This window comes from Coregonus clupeaformis, chromosome 27 (assembly GCF_020615455.1).
Source record: "Coregonus clupeaformis isolate EN_2021a chromosome 27, ASM2061545v1, whole genome shotgun sequence".
NCBI classification, from domain to species: Eukaryota; Metazoa; Chordata; class Actinopteri; order Salmoniformes; family Salmonidae; genus Coregonus; species Coregonus clupeaformis.
Window position 1 is genome coordinate 35603936 of NC_059218.1, and position 22998 is coordinate 35626933.

The following is a 22998-nucleotide window of genomic DNA, read 5'->3' on the forward strand; positions in this document are numbered from 1 at the left end:
GAGTCTCTCTCTCTCCTCTAGGTGCTGAAGGCGAAGGCCCTGACCATGCTGACAGAAGCTGTACAAGATGGTGGTCAGGCCATGAGGGATCCTGTAGGAGGCAGTGTTGAGTTCCACTTTGTCCCCATCCTCAAGCTCATCAGCACCCTGCTCATCATGGGTGTGTTTGAGAATGAAGATGTCAAGCACATCCTGAAGATGATTGAGCCCACTGTGTTCAGTGGAGAGGCCGCTGCCCAGGGAGAGGGGGCCCAAACACTGGCCCTCAAAGAACGGGGGTTGGAGGTGAAGGAAGAAGAGGAGGGAGCAGTAGAGAGTGGACATGAAACGGAGGATGAGGGGATGGGTGAGGAAGATGAGGAAATGGAAGCAGAGCTTGAGGAGTTGGAGCCTATTGAAAAAGAGGAAGATGAGGGGGAGGACGACAGCGAGAAAGTGGATGGAGAGAAAGGTGCTGAGAAGACGGAGGAGGAGGAAAAGCCTGGCAAGGCAGATGAAGAGGCAGAAGAGCAAGTAGGTCTGGAAGAGGGATTACTGCACATGAAGCTACCAGAGTCTGTCAAACTACAGGTTGGTGTGTGTGTTTTTTCAGTTCGCTGTAACTTTCACTATCTTCCATAGTTTGATCAGTTACACTAATCTATGCCACTAAATATAATGTATTTCTCTCTCTGTTGGTCAGATGTGCACTCTGCTGCAGTATTTCTGTGACTGTGAGTTGCGCCATAGGGTGGAGGCCATCATAGCCTTCTCAGACCAGTTTGTGAGCCAGGTGCAGGCCAACCAGAGAGCACGCTACAACGAGCTCATGCTGGCGTTCACCATGAGCGCCGCCGAGACCGCCCGCAAGACCCGCGAGTTCCGCTCCCCACCACAGGAGCAGGTACCCTCAGCATCAGTGCACTTTATCCTCCAGGAGAAAGTGGCTATCACACTTTTAACAGTAAATGAAAGGTAACAAAAACTAACTCTTTGTCTCTGTTGTGTTTTGATATGCAGGTCAACATGCTGATGAACTTCAAGAACATTGCAGAGGATGAGGATTGTCCTGTGCCTGACGAGGTCCGTGATGCACTGCAGGCTTTTCACAAGAACCTGCTGGCTCACTGTGGTCAGTCAAGCTCATACCTAGCTCTCCACATGTAACTTATAACTTCACTTACAAAGATAGCCTATAGTTGAGATGGAAAGTGTTCAGCTAATCTATCACTTCTGATGTCACGTCAGGTGTACATATTGAAGAGGAAGAGTTGGAGGAGGAGTTGGATATGTCTCTCAAAGGACGACTCCTCCGAATGCTGGACAAGTTGAGGCACCTCCGTAAGAAGAAGGTAGAGGAGGAGGAACCTGTCGAAGACACCAAACCCAGTGAGTCTCACTCTCTATCAGCTGTCCCAGTGAAAAACGGTATTCGTTCAAACTGTAAAATCAGGCCAAAGATTTACCTTCAATCTCAGTCTAGTTGCCGTGGGATAATTTTATTCGGTTTCAGTAATGAGTTATTTTCATATAACAATGATTTTATCACTAACACAACAGAAAACAGACAATCAATCAATTAACTGATGTCGCTCCTCCATACCCCCCCACCCTCCCACCCCCCACCCCCACCAGGCACCCTCCAGGAGCTGATCTCCCACACCATGGTCCACTGGGCCCAGGAGTCGTTCATCCAGAACCCTGAGCTGGTGCGTCTGATGTTCAGCCTGCTTCACCGTCAGTATGACGGGCTGGGGGAGCTGATCCGGGCCCTGCCCAAGGCCTACACCATCAACGCCATCTCCATAAAGGATACCATGGACCTGCTGGAGTGCCTGGGACAGATCCGCTCACTGCTCATCGTTCAGATGGGCCCCGAGGAGGAGAGGCTCATGATCCAGAGCATCGGGTCAGTACAGTAGATCAGTTAGAAAGGTATAGAGAAGACAATATACCGAAGAGAGAACTGGAGGAACTGAGAATCAGCATTAGCCTTCTTTCTCCATCAGGAACATCATGAGCAACAAAGTTTTTTATCAGCACCCCAACCTGATGCGAGCGCTGGGCATGCACGAGACTGTCATGGAGGTGATGGTCAACGTGCTGGGTGGTGGCGACTCCAAGGTGAAGTGGTTATATGCTTCATAACTACAGGATCAATGTTTGTCTGCAAATTCAAATGCATTAAATATGATTACACTCTAGTCAGTGCATTCACCCTAGATGTGTTCTTCTGCAGGAGATCAGATTCCCTCGTATGGTCACCAACTGCTGTCGTTTCCTGTGTTACTTCTGTCGCATCAGTCGTCAGAACCAGCGCTCCATGTTCGATCACCTCAGCTACCTGCTTCAGAACAGTGGCATCGGCCTTGGTGAGGGATATTGATATCTTCTTCCAACACAAGTTTATATTCTTGTATAAATGGGAAAGAAAGGTCGACATAATTCCTCTAAAGGCAGAATAGTTTTGCTGTGTGTTGGGACTGAACATGTCATGGATGTCTTTCAGGAATGCGTGGCTCCACACCTCTAGATGTAGCTGCAGCATCCTGCATTGATAACAATGAGCTGGCTCTGGCGCTACAGGAACAAGACCTGGAGAAGGTTGGACACCCCCAGCACCCACATGAACATTCTCTGATCCAGCAGCACATTGGTCATCTCTCTTTCTGTCTCTTTTGCCCTGTGTTTTTCCTCCCAGGTGGTGAAGTACCTCGCAGGCTGTGGGCTTCAGAGCTGTCCCCAGCTCCTGGCTAAGGGTTACCCTGACATTGGCTGGAACCCCTGTGGCGGGGAGAAATACCTGGACTTCCTCCGCTTCGCTGTCTTCGTCAATGGTCTGTGTTCGTTGGCTTCATGTAATAGAATACACTGCTGTTGGTATTATGTATTTCTGTTTGTCTTTCATCACTGAGCGTGGTTTGGCTCCATGTCCCCCCGTAGGAGAGAGCGTAGAGGAGAATGCCAATGTGGTGGTGCGTCTTCTGATCCGTCGGCCAGAGTGTTTTGGGCCGGCCCTGAGAGGAGAGGGTGGGAACGGCCTGCTGGCTGCTATAGAGGAGGCCATCAAGATCTCTGAGGATCCTGCCAGGGACGGCCCCACTGTCAAGAAAGACAGACGCTTCCCCGGCATGTAAGAGCCAAACCACTTAGGGACTCTGCTGATCGACTATCTAGTCTTAACTGGTGTAGTATATTAGAACATGTTCTCATTTGAAAGGTTTTGGGCCTACATTAATATGAGTTCTTCCTTTCTCCTGGTAGGTTCCCTGGTGGGGAGGAGCAGCATGAGGAGAACAAGGTTCACCTGGGGAATGCCATCATGTCCTTCTACTCAGCTCTCATTGACTTGCTGGGACGCTGCGCTCCAGAGATGCATGTGAGTACTGAGTGTTGGAAAACCTTAAAGAGAGAAGCCAAGGCTTATGGAATGGAACTAGCTAGCTGCTGTGTTTCAGTCTAAGACGTTGCTATTTGTTCTTCGTCCCCCAGTTGATCCAGGCTGGGAAGGGTGAGGCACTGAGGATCAGGGCCATCCTGAGGTCCCTGGTGCCCATAGAGGACCTGGTGGGAGTCATCAGCCTGTCTGTTCAGATCCCAGACTTTGGAAAGGGTGAGCCACAGGGGAAACCATTTGGATTCAATTACCTCTGTTGTGTTGGCTCAAGGACAGTGAGTTTTGACGTCTTGATGATGAAACAGAACTAAAAATGGTTTTAGTTTAGTTTGATCGTAATATGCATACACGAAAAAAAAAAAAATTGTATGCACGCATGACTGTAAGTCGCTTTGGATAAAAGCGTCTGCTAAATGGCATATTATTATATTATTATTATATGTTGCATATTATATCTGTAATTAGTCAAGTGTTAATATGATGTGAGTCCTAGCATTATTCTCCTCTTCAACTTCCCTCTGTCTTTTGTGATGTCTAGATAACAGCATCATTGAACCCAAGATGTCTTCCAGTTTTGTGCCGGACCACAAGGCTCCCATGGTGCTGTTCCTTGACAGAGTGTATGGTATTGACAACCAGGACTTCCTGCTCCATGTGCTGGAGGTGGGCTTCCTGCCTGACATGAGGGCAGCTGCTTCTCTGGACACGGTGAGTCAGCCTCTCTCGATCTCACTGCTCATATACATTACATGAGGCAATAACCTTCTCTTATGTAGGAGTGAGACACTAAGCATATATTGACTGTAAACAGAACGAACAAAATGTTGCTTAGGGCCCCCAAAATGCTAGGGCTGGCTCTTACTGCATGTGTGGGTATGCATGTGGCAGACCCGCAATTTTTTTGTGGCCCCCACGCCTGTCAAAGTTGCCCATCCCTGGTTTAAATTGATCTCTCCCAACTAGGCGGCTTTCTGCACCACAGAAATGGCCCTGGCTCTGAACCGCTACCTCTCTCTAGCCGTGCTGCCCCTCATCACCAAGTGTGCCTTCCTGTTCGCGGGCACAGACCACCGGGCCATCATGATCGACTCCATGCTGCACACCATCTACCGTCTGTCCCGCGGACGAGCCTTCACTAAGGCCCAGAGAGATGTCATTGAGGAGTGTCTCATGGCTTTGTGCAAGTGAGTTGGACTTACTATGAGCTGTTATCTAAAGTCTGTCTTTCTGCATTGTGTCAGTAGAATTGTCTCTATCTCCTCTCTAAGTTAATGTTAATGACTCCTGGACATGACATGTTCTCTTCCCTAAACTGTTTGTACAGTAAACTTTTAGTGAGGTGTTTAACCATGCTTGATAAATGTATTGTACATGCGCTTATTTATTTGCATCTATTTCTTAGAAATCTACGGCCATCCATGTTACAACACCTGTTGAGAAGGCTGGTATTTGATGTACCAATTCTCAATGAATATGCCAAAATGCCACTTAAGGTATGGACATGATTTAAACGGTCATTAGACAATCAAACCTTTATAGAAACAAAACAAAGGAATGAACATAGCCGTATCAAGATAAATGTACTTATCATCCAGATGTTAGGATGCATGATTTCACTGATTTCATAATGTTTTTTTGTTGGCTGCAGCTTTTGACCAATCACTATGAGCGTTGTTGGAAGTACTATTGCCTGCCCAACGGCTGGGGCAACTTTGGACTGTCATCAGAGGAGGAGCTGCATCTCACCCGCAAACTCTTCTGGGGCATCTTTGAGTCCTTGGCCCACAAGGTTACACTTTTACACTGATCGATCAGAGAAACCTTAGTCACCAGGAAATGTTTGGCTCCAATAATAAAAAATAAAAAATAAACGTTGATAGATCATTGTAGTAATATTTCACTATGTCCTCTGTTTCTGGTTTCAGAAATTTGACGCTGAGCTGTTCAAAATTGCCATGCCATGCATATGTGCCATTGCTGGGGCCATCCCTCCAGATTATGTAGATGCCAGCTACTCCTCCAAGACTGAGAAGAAAGCCTTGGTGGATGCAGAGGGAAACTTTGATCCCAAACCAGTGGAGACCACAAAGTGAGAGCGTGAGATGAGAGAGAGAGAGAAGAGATAAAATGATGGACAGAAGAGAGGGAGAGATGAGGGGGTGAGATGAAGAGAGAGATGAAAGGGAGAAGAGGGAGATGGAGGAGAGAGGAGGGAGAGATGAAGGAGAGAAGAGGGAGAGATGAAAGAGAGAAAAGGGAGAGATGGAGGAGAGAAGAGGGAGTGATGAAGGAGAGAAGAGGGAGTGATGAAGGAGAGAAGAGGGAGTGATGAGAGGAGAGAGGAGAGATGAAGGAGAGAAGAGGGAGAGATGAAGGAGAGAAGAGGGAGTGATGAAGGAGAGATGAAGGAGAGAAGAGGGAGAGATGAAGGAGAGAAGAGGGAGAGAAGAGGGAGAGATGAAGGAGAGAAGCGGGAGAGATGGAGAGAAGCGGGAGAGATGAAGGAGAGAAGAGGGAGATGAAAGAGAGAAGAGGGAGAGAAGAGGGAGATGGAAGAGGGAGAGATGAAAGAGAGATGAGGGAGTGAAGAGGGAGAGATGAAAGAGATAAGAGGGAGAGATGAAAGAGAGATGAGGGAGAGATTGAGAGATGGAGAGAAGAGGGAGAGATGAGAAAGGGAGAGATGAAGGAGAGATGAAGGAGAGAAGAGGGAGAGATGAAGGAGAGATGAAGGGAGAGAAGAGGGAGAGAAAGAGAGGGAGAGAAGAGGGAGAGATGAGAGGAGAGAAGCGGGAGAGATGGAGAGATGCGGGAGAGATGAAGGAGAGATGAGGGAGAGATGAAGGAGAGAAGAGGGAGAGAAGAGGGAGAGATGAAGGAGTGACGAGGGAGAGATGAAGGAGAGAAGAGGGAGTGATGAAGGAGAGATGAAGGAGAGAAGAGGAGAGATGAAGGAGAGATGAGGAGAGATGAGAGGGAGAGAAGAGGGAGAGATGAAGGAGAGAGAGGAGAGATGGAGAGAAGAGAGATGGAGAGAAGAGGGAGAGATGAAAGAGAGAGAGAGATGGAGAGAAGAGGGAGAGATGGAAGAGGGAGAGATGAAAGAGAGAGAGGGAGAGAAGAGGGAGATGAAAGAGAGAAGAGGGAGAGATGCGGGAGAGATGCGGGAGAGATGAAGGAGAGATGAGGGAGAGAAGAGGGAGAGAAGAGGGAGAGAAGAGGGAGAGAAGAAGGAGAGAAGAGGGAGAGAAGAGGGAGAGAAGAGGGAGAGAAGAGGGAGAGAAGGAGAGACGAGGGAGAGATGAAGGAGAGAAGAGGGAGATGAAAGAGAGAAGAGGGAGAGAAGAGGGAGTGATGAAGGAGAGAAGAGGGAGAGATGAAGGAGAGAAGAGGGAGTGATGAAGGAGAGATGAAAGAGAGAAGAGGGAGAGATGAAGGAGAGATGAGGGAGAGATTGAGAGATGGAGAGAAGAGGGAGAGATGAAAAGGGAGAGATGAAGGAGATGAAAGAGAGAGGGAGAGAAGAGGGAGAGAAGAGGGAGATGAAAGAGAGAAGAGGGAGAGATGCGGGAGAGATGCGGGAGAGATGAAGGAGAGATGAGGGAGATGAAAGAGAGATGAGGGAGTGAAGAGGGAGAGATGAAAGAGATAAGAGGGAGAGATGAAAGAGAGATGAGGGAGAGAAGAGGGAGAGAAGAGGGAGAGAAGAGGGAGAGATGAAGGAGAGAAGAGGGAGAGATGAAGGAGAGATGAGGAGAGAAGAGGGAGAGAAGAGGGAGAGAAGAGGGAGAGATGAAGGAGAGAAGCGGGAGAGATGGAGAGAAGCGGGAGAGATGAAGGAGAGAAGAGGGAGATGAAAGAGAGAAGAGGGAGAGAAGAGGGAGTGATGAAGGAGAGAAGAGGGAGAGATGAAGGAGAGAAGAGGGAGTGATGAAGGAGAGATGAAAGAGAGAAGAGGGAGAGATGAAGGAGAGATGAGGGAGAGATTGAGAGATGGAGAGAAGAGGGAGAGATGAAAAGGGAGAGATGAAGGAGATGAAAGAGAGAGGGAGAGAAGAGGGAGAGAAGAGGGAGATGAAAGAGAGAAGAGGGAGAGATGCGGGAGAGATGCGGGAGAGATGAAGGAGAGATGAGGGAGATGAAAGAGAGATGAGGGAGAGATGAAAGAGAGAAGAGGGAGATATGAAGGAGAGATGAGGGAGAGATGGAGAGAAGCGGGAGAGATGAAAAGGGAGAGATGAAGGAGATGAAAGAGAGATGGAGAGAAGAGGGAGATGAAAGAGAGAAGAGGGAGAGATGCGGGAGAGATGCGGGAGAGATGCGGGAGAGATGAAGGAGAGATGAAGGAGAGATGAGGGAGAGATGAGGGAGAGATGCGGGAGAGATCCGGGAGAGATGCGGGAGAGATGCGGGAGAGATGCGGAGAGATGCGGGAGAGATGCGGGAGAGATGCGGGAGAGATGCGGGAGAGATGCGGGAGAGATGAGGGAGAGATGAAGGAGAGGAGAGAGAGAGGGAGAGAAGAGGGAGATGAAAGAGAGAAGAGGGAGAGATGCGGGAGAGATGCGGGAGAGATGAAGGAGAGATGAGGGAGATGAAAGAGAGATGAGGGAGAGAAGAGGGAGATATGAGGGAGAGATGGAGAGATGGAGAGAAGCGGGAGAGATGAAAAGGGAGAGATGAAGGAGATGAAAGAGAGATGGAGAGAAGAGGGAGATGAAAGAGAGAAGAGGGAGAGATGCGGGAGAGATGCGGGAGAGATGCGGGAGAGATGAAGGAGAGATGAGGGAGAGATGAGGGAGAGATGAGGGAGAGATGCGGGAGAGATGCGGGAGAGATGCGGGAGAGATGCGGGAGAGATGCGGGAGAGATGCGGGAGAGATGCGGGAGAGATGAGGGAGAGATGAGGGAGAGGAGAGAGAGAGAGAGAGGGAGAGAAGAGGGAGATGAAAGAGAGAAGAGGGAGAGATGCGGGAGAGATGCGGGAGAGATGAAGGAGAGATGAGGGAGATGAAAGAGAGATGAGGGAGAGATGAAAGAGAGAAGAGGGAGATATGAAGGAGAGATGATGGAGAGATGGAGAGAAGCGGGAGAGATGAAAAGGGAGAGATGAAGGAGATGAAAGAGAGATGGAGAGAAGAGGGAGATGAAAGAGAGAAGAGGGAGAGATGCGGGAGAGATGCGGGAGAGATGAAGGAGAGATGAGGGAGAGATGAAGGAGAGATGAGGGAGATGAAAGAGAGATGAGGGAGAGATGAAAGAGAGAAGAGGGAGATATGAAGGAGAGATGAGGGAGAGATGGAGAGATGGAGAGAAGCGGGAGAGATGAAAAGGGAGAGATGAAGGAGATGAAAGAGAGATGGAGAGAAGAGGGAGATGAAAGAGAGAAGAGGGAGAGATGCGGGAGAGATGCGGGAGAGATGAAGGAGAGATGAGAGAGATGAGGGAGAGATGAGGGAGAGATGCGGGAGAGATGCGGGAGAGATGCGGGAGAGATGCGGGAGAGATGCGGGAGAGATGCGGGAGAGATGAGGGAGAGATGAGGGAGAGATGAAGGAGAGGAGAGAGAGAGGGAGAGAAGAGGGAGATGAAAGAGAGAAGAGGGAGAGATGCGGGAGAGATGCGGGAGAGATGAAGGAGAGATGAGGGAGAGATGAAAGAGAGAAGAGGGAGATATGAAGGAGAGATGATGGAGAGATGGAGAGAAGCGGGAGAGATGAAAAGGGAGAGATGAAGGAGATGAAAGAGAGATGGAGAGAAGAGGGAGATGAAAGAGAGAAGAGGGAGAGATGCGGGAGAGATGCGGGAGAGATGAGGGAGAGATGAAAGAGAGATGAAGGAGAGATGAGGGAGAGATTGAGAGATGGAGAGAAGAGGGAGAGATGAAAAGGGAGAGATGAAGGAGATGAAAGAGAGATGGAGAGAAGAGGGAGAGATGAAGGAGAGATGGAGAGATGGAGAGAAGAGGGAGAGATGAAGGAGATGAAAGAGAGAGGGAGAGAAGAGGGAGAGAAGAGGGAGATGAAAGAGAGAAGAGGGAGAGATGCGGGAGAGATGCGGGAGAGATGAGGGAGAGAAGAGGGAGAGAAGAGGGAGATGAAAGAGAGAAGAGGGAGAGATGCGGGAGAGATGAAAGAGAGATGAGGGAGAGATGAAAGAGAGAAGAGGGAGATATGAAGGAGAGATGAGGGAGAGATGGAGAGATGGAGAGAAGCGGGAGAGATGAAAAGGGAGAGATGAAGGAGATGAAGGAGATGAAAGAGAGATGGAGAGAAGAGGGAGATGAAAGAGAGAAGAGGGAGAGATGCGGGAGAGATGAGGGAGAGATGAAGGAGAGATGAGGGAGAGATGAGGGAGAGATGAGGGAGAGATGAGGGAGAGATGAGGGAGAGATGCGGGAGAGATGCGGGAGAGATGCGGGAGAGATGCGGGAGAGATGCGGGAGAGATGCGGGAGAGATGCGGGAGAGATGAAGGAGAGGAGAGAAGAGGGAGAGATGAAGGAGAGAAGAGGGGGAGATGAAAGAGAATAGAGAGAAATTATGGACGGGAGTGTAAACCAATAGGAGGAAGGCCTTGAGAAAACACAAACAATTTAGATAAGATTCAGTATCAACGGAAAGTGTTGATATTTTCATAAATATTACGCAGTTTCCTCTACTTTTAGCTCCTATATAGTAAGTTATGACTATGGTGTACTGAAGTCTGTTTTGCATTGTAGTACTATCATCCCTGAGAGATTGGATGGTTTCATCAACAAATATGCTGAATACACACATGACAAGTGGGCTTTTGAAAAGGTCAGTAAAAAAAAAGTCAAGAATAAACGTTTGTGTATCAGTTGTACAGCCAATTGTAGAATGTATGTATGGTGTATGTATGTCCACCTGCAGATTCAGAATAACTGGACATATGGAGAGATTTTGGATGAAAATGAAAAAACTCACCCAATGCTCCGACCGTACAAAACATTCTCAGAGAAGGTAAGAGGCACAGTTGATAATTTTCTTACAATGCATAGTCATTTCTGTCAACCACCACAGATTTTTACCATTGCTGCTCTCGGATGCCCTCTGTCTGTAATGATCTCCCTTGTAGGACAAAGAGATCTACCGTTGGCCCATCAAAGAGTCCATGAAGGCTATGATTGCATGGGAGTGGACTCTGGATCAAACGAGGGAAGGAGAGGAAGCCAAGACTGAGCAGAAGAAGGCGGCTCGGAAGATCTCTCAGACTGCACAGGTACAGAGAAAAGGAGGAATAATCCATAAAATGACGTCTTAGATTTAATAGGATCTCTTTGGAATAAACATTATTTTAGATCAGACAGAGATGATAAAGACAGTGTGAATAAATGTTTATATTTCAGGCAACATATGACCCCAGCCATGGCTACAGTCCCCAACCGATTGAAATCTCCCACACGGCACTGTCAAGAGAGCTGCAGGTATGATGACACTAAAGTATGGACCATCCCTCTCAATTACTTTACACACTGTAATGTGATCTTATGTGATCAATGTTTTCATAATTTCTCCTTTCCCCAGTCCATGGCAGAACAGCTTGCAGAGAACTATCACAATACCTGGGGTCGCAAGAAGAAGATGGAGCTGCAGTCCAAAGGTCAGAGGTCATTCTGTTCAGGAAACAAAGAGGATATTAGCTACAGAATTGCCAGTCACCTTTTTCTTTAACAAAAGTGAATGGGAACTTTGTGTGTGTTTTGACTGTGTGTAGGAGGAGGCTCCCACCCTTTGCTTGTACCCTATGACACCCTGACAGCAAAAGAAAAGGCACGAGACAGGGAAAAGGCTCATGAGCTTCTCAAATTTCTTCAACTCAATGGATTTGCAGTCACCAGGTAAAAGGAAAAGTCATTGAAGGTATCAAGTTAAAGAAGCAACTGAATATGTATTGATAAATCATGCTTTTGAATGCGTTCTCAAGGGGGATGAAAGACATGGAGTCAGACATCTCATCTATCGAGAAGCGCTTTGCCTATGGTTTCCTGCAGAAGCTGTTAAAGTGGATGGAGATCGCCCAGGAGTTCATAGCTCATCTTGGTAGGGTGGGCTCTGGGAGGAGGGTGGATGATGATAACCAATGAAATAGTGCTCTGTTATTGAGCAACTGAATGAATCAGTGTATAGTCAATGTTGACATTTAACACAATAACAATACTCCATAATGTTGTCTTGTGTGTTTTCTTTCAGAGGCTGTGGTGAGCAGTGGCAGAGTGGAGAAGTCGCCTCATGAGCAGGAGATCAAATTCTTTGCAAAGGTGAGCACAGAATCACATGAAACAGGCCCATCTAGAGAAGAGGCGAGATGGCATTTGATACAGCTGTTACATGTTTACTGCAGGGGTATAAGAATATATGATGATGATGATGAAATGTGTTTGTCTCAGATCCTGTTGCCCCTGATCAACCAGTACTTTAAAAACCACTGTCTGTACTTCCTGTCCACACCGGCCAAAGTCCTGGGTAGTGGAGGACATTCCTCTAACAAGGAGAAAGAGATGATTGCCAGGTAACTCTGTCACACACTGTATAACATGTGTATTGCTACAACTCAGTTTAGTTAGTAGGCTTTCGCCACTTTCATATATCTCTACTCATCCTTTCAAGTCTCTCTTTTGGAACCTGTGCTGTAATTTCTAATTTTCCTCTTGCTTTCATCATTCATTACCTTTCTCTGCATTTCCTCTCTCTTTTCTATTGGGTGTCGCTGTAGCATCTTCTGTAAAATGGCTGCTCTGGTGAGACACAGAGTTTCTCTCTTCGGTAAGAAATCATCTTTGTCCTGATGATTTAGTTCTGTCTAGTCCAGTCATTCCTGCTCTATTACCGTATATTTCCCTCTGCTCTATTTACATCTCTTTAACTTGTGTTTGACCCTTCTTACTGTATTTTTATTTCACTGTTCACTGCTTTTCCCCCTCTGTCTCTGATTACCTGTGCTTGGCTTTCTCTCCCTCTCATGCTGATTGAGTTGTCATTTGAACTAATGTACTTATGTTAAAGGTTTTTCTACCTGGTACTGTAAATCCAAAATAATTCACCATGATGTTGCCAACCTTCATTATAACTAAGTGACTTTGTCTATCCTGTATAGGAAATGATGCCCCTGCTATTGTCAACTGTCTTCACATCCTGGCACGATCTCTCGACGCAAGGTAATCTTCACTTGTCTAAAATGTGTGCACAATCCAAATACAAAGGTATTGGATCAGATGTGTCCTCTCAGATTTTCTCATAGCCTTCCTCTGTACCCTCCTTGCTCTGTTTTCCTCAGGACGGTGATGAAGTCTGGGCCTGAGATTGTGAAGGCAGGGCTCCGGTCGTTCTTTGAGGGTGCAGCTGATGATATCGAGAAGATGGTGGAGAACCTCAAACTGGGAAAGGTGTCTAAAGGCAACCAGGTAAGAGCAAAGTGTCTACAAGAGAACAGGTAGGAATTGAACTATTCCAGAACTGTTGCGTTTTGTTCTTGTTCACCATGTCTTACTTTGTGATCCCTCTACAGCAGGTGAAAGGCGTGTCCCAGAACATCAACTACACCACCATCGCTCTGCTCCCAGTCCTCACCTCCCTGTTCGACCACATCTCACAGCACCAGTTTGGAGATGATGTCATGCGTGAGTCGTGTCATCAAGGCATTCATGTGATGACACAGCATTCAAGTTTACTTACTCGCAGAATTGTGAAAACATTTACATGTCTTGTTAACCATGTGTGTGTGTGTTCGTGTTCGTGTTCATGTGTTTGTGTGTGTTCATGTGTTTGTGTGTGTGTGTGTGTGTTCATGGTGGTCAGTGGATGATCTCCAGACGTCATGTTACCGCATCATGTGTGCCATCTACTCCCTGGGCACTGTCAAGAACCCTCATGTGGAGAGGTGAGTCTGGATCTGGCTCTGTTTATCTTTGTGAAAAGTACAGCAATACAAACCTGATCATCTGTGAGTTTGACTGCCCTTGTCGTCCCTCCTCCAGGCAGAGGCCAGCTATGGGGGAGTGTCTGGCCCATCTGGCGGCTGCTATGCCTGTGGCCTACCTGGAGCCCCATCTCAATGAGTACAACACCTTCTCTGTCTACACCACCAAGACCCCCAGAGAAAGAGCCAGTGAGTGTCCAGCTAATTCTATGACTTGTTCTCTGTCCACCCAGGACTTGTAGTCAAGTTCCCCAACACACTCTCTCTCTCTCTCTCTCTCTCTCTCTCTCTCTCTCTCTCTCTCTCTCTCTCTCTCTCTCTCTCTCTCTCTCTCTCTCTCTCTGTCTCTCTGTCTCTCTGTCTCTCTGTCTCTGTGTCTGTCTGTCTGTCTTGATGTCCATAGTCCTGGGTCTGCCCAACGAGGTCCAGGAGTTATGCCAGGACATACCAGAGCTAGACATTCTGTTGAAAGAGATCGGGGACTTGGCAGAGTCAGGTGCCCGTTACACTGAGATGCCCCATGTGATCGAGATAACTCTGCCCATGCTGTGTAACTACCTGCCCCGCTGGTGGGAAAGAGGAGTAGAGAACTTCCCTGAGCTGGAGGGCCAGATCTGCACCGACGTCACCTCTGAGCAGCTCAACCAGCTGCTGGGCAGCATCATGAAGATCGTGGTCAACAACCTGGGAATTGACGAGGCCTCCTGGATGAAGAGGCTGGCTGGTGAGGTTGCCACAATGCTTTACGTGTCTACTGTACCTGTGTGTGTTTTCTTGCCAACTCACCATCACCACTCCTCTTCCATCCCTAGTCTTCTCCCAGCCTATTGTGAGCAGGGCCAAGCCAGAGATGCTCAAGTCCCATTTCATCCCCACCATGGAGAAGCTGAAGAAGAGGACTGGGAAGGTGGTGGCAGAGGAGGACCACCTGCGTATGGAGGGGAAGGCTGAGGGGGACGAGGAGGAGGGCACCATCAGGGATGAGTTTTCTGTGCTCTGCAGGGACTTGTACGCTCTCTACCCTCTCCTCATCCGCTATGTGGACAATAACAGGTACAGCACACAGGCAAACTAGTGGCTGGTCATGTTTTTTCTTTAGATAGGGCACCTTTTCATATCCAGTATCCTGACTAAGAGTACTGTATGTCAGAAACCATTCCCCCTGACAGTTGTCTTTGCGTACATGTTTGTTGTGGTGTTAGCGGTCTCTCCATCACTAGAACCTTAAACAGATGTCCTCCATTTGCAGGGCGAGGTGGTTGACATGCCCAGACCCAGATGCAGAGGAGCTCTTCAGAATGGTTGGAGAGGTCTTCATATTCTGGTCCAAATCTCATGTGAGTGTAAATCCCTGAAAGGTGACAACTATTTCTCTCATGTCACCTCTGTGTCAAATCTGTGTACGCGACCAATACACTTTGATTTGATCTGATGACCTTTCTTTCTCTCTCTTGTGTCTCTGCAGAACTTCAAGCGAGAGGAGCAGAACTTTGTGGTGATGAATGAGATTAATAACATGTCTTTCCTGACTGCTGACAGCAAGAGCAAGATGAGTAAGGTGAGCCAATACAGACCATCTGGGGTTAAAAAGATGAGTAAGGTGAGCCAATACAGACCATCTGGGGTTAAAAAGATGAGTAAGGTGAGCCAATACAGACCATCTGGGGTTAAAAAGATGAGTGAGGTGAGCCAATACAGACCATCTGGGGTTAAAAAGATGAGTAAGGTGAGCCAATACAGACCATCTGGGGTTAAAAAGATGAGTAAGGTGAGCCAATACACAGACCATCTGGGGTTAAAAAGATGAGTAAGGTGAGCCAATACACAGACCATCTGGGGTTAAAAAGATGAGTAAGGTGAGCCAATACAGACCATCTGGGGTTAAAAAGATGAGTGAGGTGAGCCAATACAGACCATCTGGGGTTAAAAAGTTGAGTGAGGTAAGCCAATACAGACCATCTGGGGTTAAAAAGATGAGTGAGGTGAGCCAATACAGACCATCTGGGGTTTAAAAGATGAGTGAGGTGAGCCAATACAGACCATCTGGGGTTAAAAAGATGAGTAAGGTGAGCCAATACAGACCATCTGGGGTTAAAAAGCCATTCAGTTACCTTCAGCGTTTAAATGTTGTGGCATGTTAGCCAGGGCTCTCCAACCCTGTTCCTGGAGAGCTACCGTCCTGTAGGTTTTAGCTTTCCATGAACAGGGTTGGAGAGCCCTGTGTTAGACTGATGTCAGCAGATTTGGGAAGACTATGAATTACTGAAACATCTATCATAAATTGACATCATTTACACAACAGCAACAATGTAGCCAGCAATTTGTCTCACATCCTGCATCGTTTGCTTTAAAAAAAAAAACATTTCACATACTTGATTGTGAATTAATTTGGGATATCCTCCTAACCCATTGTAGCTAACCATGTGGAGTATAACTTACCTATACAAATTGTTGGTTCTTTTTCAAAACTGTACTTGATGTCTGCATAGGTTCTCGAGAAAATGCTAACTAGCGTTAGCACAATGACTGGAAGTCTATGGGTGTCCACAAGTTTATCTGACTCTGAAAGGAAAGATCGTGTTACTTAAGTATATATATTGTATCACTGACAATAGCCCAACAGTAAAGGCAAACAAGTATTTTCCCCACATCTTCAGCAGGTATGGTATATTGGAAAGCTTTTAAAAAAAAACGGTGTTTTGTTTTTGTTAAATCATTTTGATATGACCGCTTTTTAGCCCTGTTTTCCATGCCTGCCTTGGCTTGTCTCCATTTGAGGACTAAGAGAAGTGCCTCTACGATTTATACATCTGTCTGTATATGTCAGTAGAGGTTCATTCAGTATTGTAGCTGTAGCAGGTGTTAACAGTTCTCTCTTTGACTGTCCCTTGTCCTCTTTTTCTGTGTCGACGCTGGGTTTCTAGGGCAACGACTCAGAGGTTAGATTTTGTTTCTGCACGACCGCTGTGCTGACCGCATGGCACCTCACTTTGGGGAGCTTTTCATCAACTCCTCTGGCACACCAGGACACCACACACACACACACACACACACACGCACACACACAACTAGTGGCAATTCTACTTTGTATGTAGAGGCAGCTGTCCAGGTCCACTCAGTAACTACCTACGTGTTCTGCACTCCACTGCAACACCAATGGGAAAGAAGTGGGTCTCTGTACTATGACACAGAAATAGAACACAAAAGTAGGTCTGAATTGACTTACATGCGTCACCTGATACACTTTGGATCCAGTTACACTGTGGTCAACATTGTGGACACTATTACCAGGCCTGTGGTCACATATCTAGACTGTGGCATACACTCTGCTAGAACACTACTCTTAATATCACATACATTTTCTACTGCTAAACTGCATAGAACACATGAATAAACACATGTGTGTGACCGAGTGTGTGAAGTGACAGACACAGTGCTCCACACAAGGCCAGATAGAAAAAGCAAGAGCACCTTTCAAGCAGACATGCACCATACTGATATAACACTATTGGACGAAGTGGCAGTAGTGGGCTACCCCCAGTCCTGCCAGTGTGTGAGGGGGGGAGTCTGGAGGCGCTTGATGAAAGTACTCTGCCGTAGTCGGGCTCATGGCACTAGGCTCCGCACCAGGCCTGCCCAAAGCAGCAGTGGGGGCAGAGTGCCATCATCCTGCCAATGAGTTTGCACCCAGTTGATTGTAGTTGGGTGGGAGTCTTCCTTCCATGTCTTTTCAGTTGAAGGTTGGTTGGTATATAGCGTTTGTGATCAAGCTCCCTCCACAAGGGGATGCTGTTAGTCCCCCTCTCTGTGCTCACCGCTCACTCACTGCTCCCTGTAACCGCCATGTCAGACCATGGCTTAGCTTCATCATATCCACCAGTCAGTCTCCACCCACCCACCTGTCCCCTTTCTTTAACCCATGACCTGATACTATATTTAACAGGACTGAAAAAGGTCTCTGGAAGAAGCTCTATAGTACCCAATGTAGAATGTGACTTTACCTCACCCCAATCTATTTTAATCAAACCTGTCTTCTAAAATCTTCCCTAAAACCTTTGTACCCACCTTCCTCTAAACTAGCCTTATTCATAACACACTCCTTGCATTGAAGTACTGGTTTGGCGAAGCGGTTGAATCTGCCTGGACTTGTCTGTGGCTTTGACACACTCCTACCACTCGCACACATTCTTCTTTATCAGGAGTAGATGCACTTTTTGGGTATGAAGGGCATATACTCCGAGATACATACAGCATTTCACTGAAACACATTGTTCTCACTTTTCACCACTGCACATTCCCTTAGTCCTTCAGGACATTTAGCCATGACACATTCTCTGTTTCTAGGGCTTTGCATCCTCTCCTGTTCTGTGCGGTGTTCCTCTGTTATCTTCACTCCCTGGGCCAACCTCAGCCTGCTGTATGACACGAACATATACACAGACACACAGGCAGGCAGGCAGGCAGACAGAGAGACAGGCAGACAGAGAAATACACACACACTACATACAAGCTTGCAGGGGACGTCAGAGAGGGCAGACAACAGACCATAATGTTCCATCACAGAAACGAGACAGGAGAGAGGGAGGAGAGCACAGGGGCGATGGGATGTATCCCATGTGGGACGTATCACGTGGGAAGTATCCCATGGACATTTGCTAGTTGGTAGCTAACACCTTGGTCTGATTCTAGTTCCCATTAACATGATGCTACTAACAACAAATAGTTTTGTGTGTTTTCAACAGGAGCTTTGTTACTCTCCAACACCATGTAACACATTCATTCACCTAGTGCTGCAGGAGCCAAACGCACCTGAGAAGCATACTGTAGAGCGTTGTTTTTAACCCGTTTTTCAATCGAATGCTGGATGATTTTTCATGTGAATGCAATGTGTGTTTTGTAAGCATGTTTTTATATGTGCAGTTTAACTGATTTTCTGTCTTACAGATTAGAACAATTCCTTTCAGTTGTCCTCCCCCAACCCCAACACACCCCACCCCAGCCCCAACCCCTGTCCTTCTCAATACAGTGTTACATTCTCACATTCCCCTCCCCTTTACCTGCCAAGAGTTCAGGAACAGGTCGTTATGGTGGTGAGATGTAGCCCTCATTCTGGGCAGTTTGGTTATTTATTCAGTACATTGCCTGTCCACCTGCAGCAAATACTGAAGAATATAATCATATGAAAGAACTGACCTAGACTGAAGGGTTCAGAGAGGAGTCCATGGCTCTTGATATTAGAGGGTGTTAACTGTTAATTAATGGTATTTTATGACAGCTACAGCCTGGGTAAACAGGTAGAGGGACACAGTGTAACTCAACAGGTCATTGAAATGAGAAGCAATGGTCACATTTCCACTGGATTACAGGTATCAAGCTGGGAATAATGTGACAAGAGCACATTATGGTTTTTAGTACATTGCACAAAGTGTAGATGTCATGTAGACCAGGGATGTCAAACTCATTCCATAGAGGACCTAGTGTCTGCTGTTTTTCCTAGACCTAGCCAACCAGGTGAGGGGAGTTCCTTACTAATCAGTAATCAGTGACCTTAATTCATCAATCAAGTAAGTACAAGGGAGGAGTGAAAACCCGCAGACACTCGGCCCTCCGTGGAATGAGTTTGACACGTGATGTAGATTATTGAATGTAATGTAAAATATACACTCAGTGGCCAGTTTATATCACCTCGTTCACAAAAATGGTTAGCTCCTATAGTCACGTGGCCGTGGCTTGCTATATAAAACAGGCAGACAGGCATCGAGGCATTCAGTTACTGTTCGATTGAACGTCAGAATGGGCAAAGCAAGTGACCTAAGCGACTTTGAGCATGGTATGATCGTCGGTGCTAGGCGCACCGGTTCCAGTATCTCAGAAACAACCGGCCTCCTGGGCTTTTCACGCACGACAGTGTCTAGGGTTTACAAAAAAAAAAAAAAAAACATCCAGTCAGCAGCAGTCCTGTGGGCGAAAACAGCTCGTTGATGAGAGAGGTCGAAGGAGAATGGCAAGAATCGTGCAAGCTAGCAGGCAGGCAACAAACGGATTCAAAAATGGTGCAGAACAACAGTGGTGTGCAGAACGGCATCTTGGAACGCACAACTCATCGGTCCTTGTCACGGATGGGCTATCACAGCAGACGACCACACCGGATTCCTCTCCTATCAGCTAAAAACAAGAAGAAGAGGCTCCAGCGATCACCAACACTGGACAATTGAGGAGTGGAAATACATTGCCTGGTCTGACTAATCCCGGTTGCTGTTGCATCATGCTGATGGCAGAGTCAGGATTTGGCATCAGCAGCATGAGTCCATGGCCCCATCCTGCCTGGTGTCAACGGTACAGGCTGTTGGCGGTGGTGTAATGGTGTGGGGAATGTTTTCCTGGCACACGTTAGGTCCCTTGATACCAATTGAGCAACGTTTGAATACCACACCTTGTAGAATCCATGCCCCAAAGAATTCAGGCTGTTCTGGAGGCAAAGGGGTGTCCGACCCGGTACTAAATGGGTGTACATAATAAACTGGCCACTGAGTGTATATTGTAGAAGTAGTTGCTTTTCTATTGTAGTGTTCATAATAATTATTTTCATGGTTAAGAGGTAGAGCAGGACTCTTATTGAAAAATGTAAGTGATTGTGAGTGTTGTGCCATTGAATCAGTGCTGTCATGGGTTCAATGCTAAGCAGTGGTAATTGATACGCTGTTCAGTGCCCTGCATGTATTGGTTGAGGCTCCAACCATATGCATGAAGAAGACGCCTTGGTCCCTCCTTATGTTCTCGCCTTGGTTCCTCCTTGTGTTCTCAGGCTGGTGGCTCAGACGTGGAGCGTACCAAGAAGAAGAGACGGGGTGATCGTTACTCAGTGCAGACGTCACTTATTGTGGCTGCCCTGAAAAAGATGCTCCCCATCGGCCTCAACATGTGCTCCCCTGCTGATCAGGAGCTTATCAACCTGGCCAAGATACGATACTCTTTGGTAGTGTGCCCTCGGCTGTCTTAAATAACTCTGCCGTAGTAACCATGTGTCAGAATAGTTGTTTGTGCCAGACCCATAGGGCTGTATGTCTAGACACAGAAATTGTTCCAAAATAAATCTTAAACAACATTTTTCTTCCAGAGGGACACTGATGAGGAAGTAAGGGAGTTCTTGCAAAACAACCTGCATCTTCAAGGCAAGGTAAGTTGGAGTGATACATGGTGAAGTTCCGGTGGTGTTCCTCCAGCTGCAGTGTGCGTGTTCTTCCAGCTGCAGTGTGTTGTGTTCAGGTGGAGAACCCGTCCATGCGCTGGCAGATGTCCCTATATAAGGAGATGGCAGGGAAGGCTGAGGATGCTGACGCTCCTGAGAAAGTGGTTAAGAGGGTGCAGGAGGTGTCTGCTGTGCTCTATCACATTGAGGTGGTGAGTGGAGTAGTACACCCATTACTTCAGTACTACAACATCAATATAATCCTACAGTATCCCTATAGTCCTACTTCACACACATGGCATGATGTCAGTGGTGCCGTTTCTCTCAATGATCTCTTCTCTCACATAGACGGAGCACCCCTTCAAATCCAAAAAGATGGTGTGGCACAAACTGCTGTCCAAGCAGAGACGCAAGGCTGTGGTAGCCTGCTTTAGGATGACACCACTCTACAACCTACCCAGGTTAGAGATGCTACTACAGTCTTGTATTTACATTTACATTTGAGTCATTTAGCAGACGCTCTTATCCAGAGCGACTTACAGGAGCAATTAGGGTTAAGCACCTTGCTCAAGGGCACATAGACAGATTTTTCACCTAGTTGGCTTGGGGATTCTATCCAGCGACCTTTCGGTTACTGGTCCAACACTCTTATTAACTGCTAGGCTACCTGCCGCTCCATTCAAACAAATACAGGAGGTAGCACAGCCACAAGTAAAACACAGATACTAACATCGTTTTCTGTCTGCCTCACAGGCATAGAGCTTCCAATATGTTCCTGGAAGGATACAAACGCAACTGGATCCATACTGAGGGCTACTCCTTTGAGGACAGAATGATAGACGACTTGTCTGTAAGCTCCAACGCCTCATGTTTGACTCACCTTTTGAGGATTTCAGGATCTGCGAGTTTCCTCCTATAGTTTCACTCCCACATCTCTTTCTCATTCCCAGAAAGCCATGGAGCAGGAAGGAGAAGAGGAGGAAGAGACGGAGACCAAGCCAGACCCCCTTCACCAGCTCATTTTGCATTTCAGCCGTACCGCTCTCACAGAAAAGAGGTGGGACTCTCCTTCTCTCCCTCAAGCATGTTAGTTGAGCAGCTTTTGGATTGAATTCAACACTAATTCACATCTCCACCTATTGACATGTTGCCTAAGCTTCTGTTTGTTCTCATCGTTACAGTAAACTTGATACAGATTATCTATATATGGCATATGCTGATATTATGGCAGAGGTGAGTTTTATGATGTAACATTTTAGCATGTTATGATTATTTGTATATTAATGTGTTTACAGTATATAATGTTTTTTTCCCCTTGTGTGTGTGTTGTAGAGCTGCCACATTGGTGAGGAGGACGAAGGGGGAGAGGAGGTGGAGGAAGGGGCTGAGGATGAGATGTCCTTTGAGGTGCGACAGACAGAACTGGTATGGGGCGGCCAGGGGCAGGGGACTGGGGAGACACTGGAGCGGTAGCTCTCAACGCATCGAGTGACCACATCATCCACTGCAGATCAGCCTGCACCCACATCTCTCTCTTCTCTCGCTCTTCTCTCTCTCTGTCTCCTCTCTTCTCTCTTCTCTTTCTCTCTTCTCTGTCTCCTCTCTTCTCTCTTCTCTTTCTCTCTTCTCTCTCTCTTTCTCCTCTCTTCTCTCTTCTCTCCTTTTTCTCTCTCTCTTCTCTCCTTTCTCTCTCTATCGCTTCTCTCTCTCTCTCTTCTCTCTTCTCTCTCTTCCTCTCTCTCTCTCCTCTCTTCTCTTTCTCTCTTCTCTCTCTCTTTCTCCTCTCTTCTCTCCTTTTTCTCTCTCTTCTTTCCTTTCTCTCTCTATCTCTTCTCTCTTCTCTCTCTTCTCTCTCTCTTCTCTCTCCTCTCTTCTCTCTCTCTCTCTCTCTCTCTCTCTCCTCTCTCATCACTCTTTTGTCTCTTCTATCTGTTACTTTATATGCGTGTTGCTTCCTCCTAAATGTTATCTGTCTGTCACTTTTCCTCCTTATTTGTGTTTTGCTTCACTCCAAATGTTTCTGGATTTTACCTGGCTGTTGTGGTTAACATTGTGGTTAACATTCTGTAGATGTTGCATGACTCACAAAGTGATTAGAGAAAACTACTTATCTAGACCATACAAAATCATGTGGACCATCCTAAAGCATTGACCTATCTGCTAAGCACAAAGTTCCACTGATGAGTATTCCTTCAATTTGGCAGGCAGAATGTGTTTACATGGGTCAAATACTGTTGTCAATATATAATGGCTCCTCCATTATTTTGGACAGAAATACATCTAATATTTTCCATAGTTTGTATATACACTAAGCATACAAAACATTAGGAACACCTTCCTAATATTGAGTTGCACACCCTTTTGCCCTCAGAACAGCCTCAATTCATCAGTGCATGGACTCTACAAGGAGTCGAAAGCATTCTACAGGGATGCTGGCCCATGTTCACTCCAATGCTTCCCACAGTTGTTAAGTTGGCTGGATGTCCTTTGGGTGG

The 22998-nt window shown here is 46.9% G+C and overlaps 1 protein-coding gene across 1 annotated transcript in view; it reads left to right on the forward strand.

Moving 5' to 3' along the window:
* LOC121541906 (ryanodine receptor 1-like) overlaps positions 1–22998 on the forward strand; it is a 77937-nt gene that overhangs the window by 28568 nt on the left and 26371 nt on the right. The window contains exons 37-81 of the mRNA XM_041851288.2: positions 22–570; positions 683–883; positions 1000–1111; positions 1228–1368; positions 1615–1888; positions 1989–2103; positions 2219–2351; positions 2489–2583; positions 2681–2816; positions 2923–3112; positions 3244–3358; positions 3472–3592; positions 3915–4084; positions 4340–4560; positions 4779–4869; positions 5025–5165; positions 5302–5465; positions 10097–10175; positions 10269–10358; positions 10474–10617; positions 10745–10822; positions 10923–10998; positions 11113–11236; positions 11323–11438; positions 11589–11656; positions 11786–11907; positions 12112–12161; positions 12493–12553; positions 12673–12799; positions 12904–13015; positions 13194–13275; positions 13373–13503; positions 13718–14038; positions 14127–14367; positions 14564–14651; positions 14780–14872; positions 16239–16253; positions 20120–20290; positions 20432–20491; positions 20581–20715; positions 20852–20964; positions 21257–21353; positions 21454–21560; positions 21685–21736; positions 21836–21910. Coding sequence (XP_041707222.1) covers positions 22–570; positions 683–883; positions 1000–1111; positions 1228–1368; positions 1615–1888; positions 1989–2103; positions 2219–2351; positions 2489–2583; positions 2681–2816; positions 2923–3112; positions 3244–3358; positions 3472–3592; positions 3915–4084; positions 4340–4560; positions 4779–4869; positions 5025–5165; positions 5302–5465; positions 10097–10175; positions 10269–10358; positions 10474–10617; positions 10745–10822; positions 10923–10998; positions 11113–11236; positions 11323–11438; positions 11589–11656; positions 11786–11907; positions 12112–12161; positions 12493–12553; positions 12673–12799; positions 12904–13015; positions 13194–13275; positions 13373–13503; positions 13718–14038; positions 14127–14367; positions 14564–14651; positions 14780–14872; positions 16239–16253; positions 20120–20290; positions 20432–20491; positions 20581–20715; positions 20852–20964; positions 21257–21353; positions 21454–21560; positions 21685–21736; positions 21836–21910 — 5997 coding nt within the window. The remainder of the gene's footprint in view (positions 1–21; positions 571–682; positions 884–999; positions 1112–1227; positions 1369–1614; positions 1889–1988; positions 2104–2218; positions 2352–2488; positions 2584–2680; positions 2817–2922; positions 3113–3243; positions 3359–3471; positions 3593–3914; positions 4085–4339; positions 4561–4778; positions 4870–5024; positions 5166–5301; positions 5466–10096; positions 10176–10268; positions 10359–10473; positions 10618–10744; positions 10823–10922; positions 10999–11112; positions 11237–11322; positions 11439–11588; positions 11657–11785; positions 11908–12111; positions 12162–12492; positions 12554–12672; positions 12800–12903; positions 13016–13193; positions 13276–13372; positions 13504–13717; positions 14039–14126; positions 14368–14563; positions 14652–14779; positions 14873–16238; positions 16254–20119; positions 20291–20431; positions 20492–20580; positions 20716–20851; positions 20965–21256; positions 21354–21453; positions 21561–21684; positions 21737–21835; positions 21911–22998) is intronic.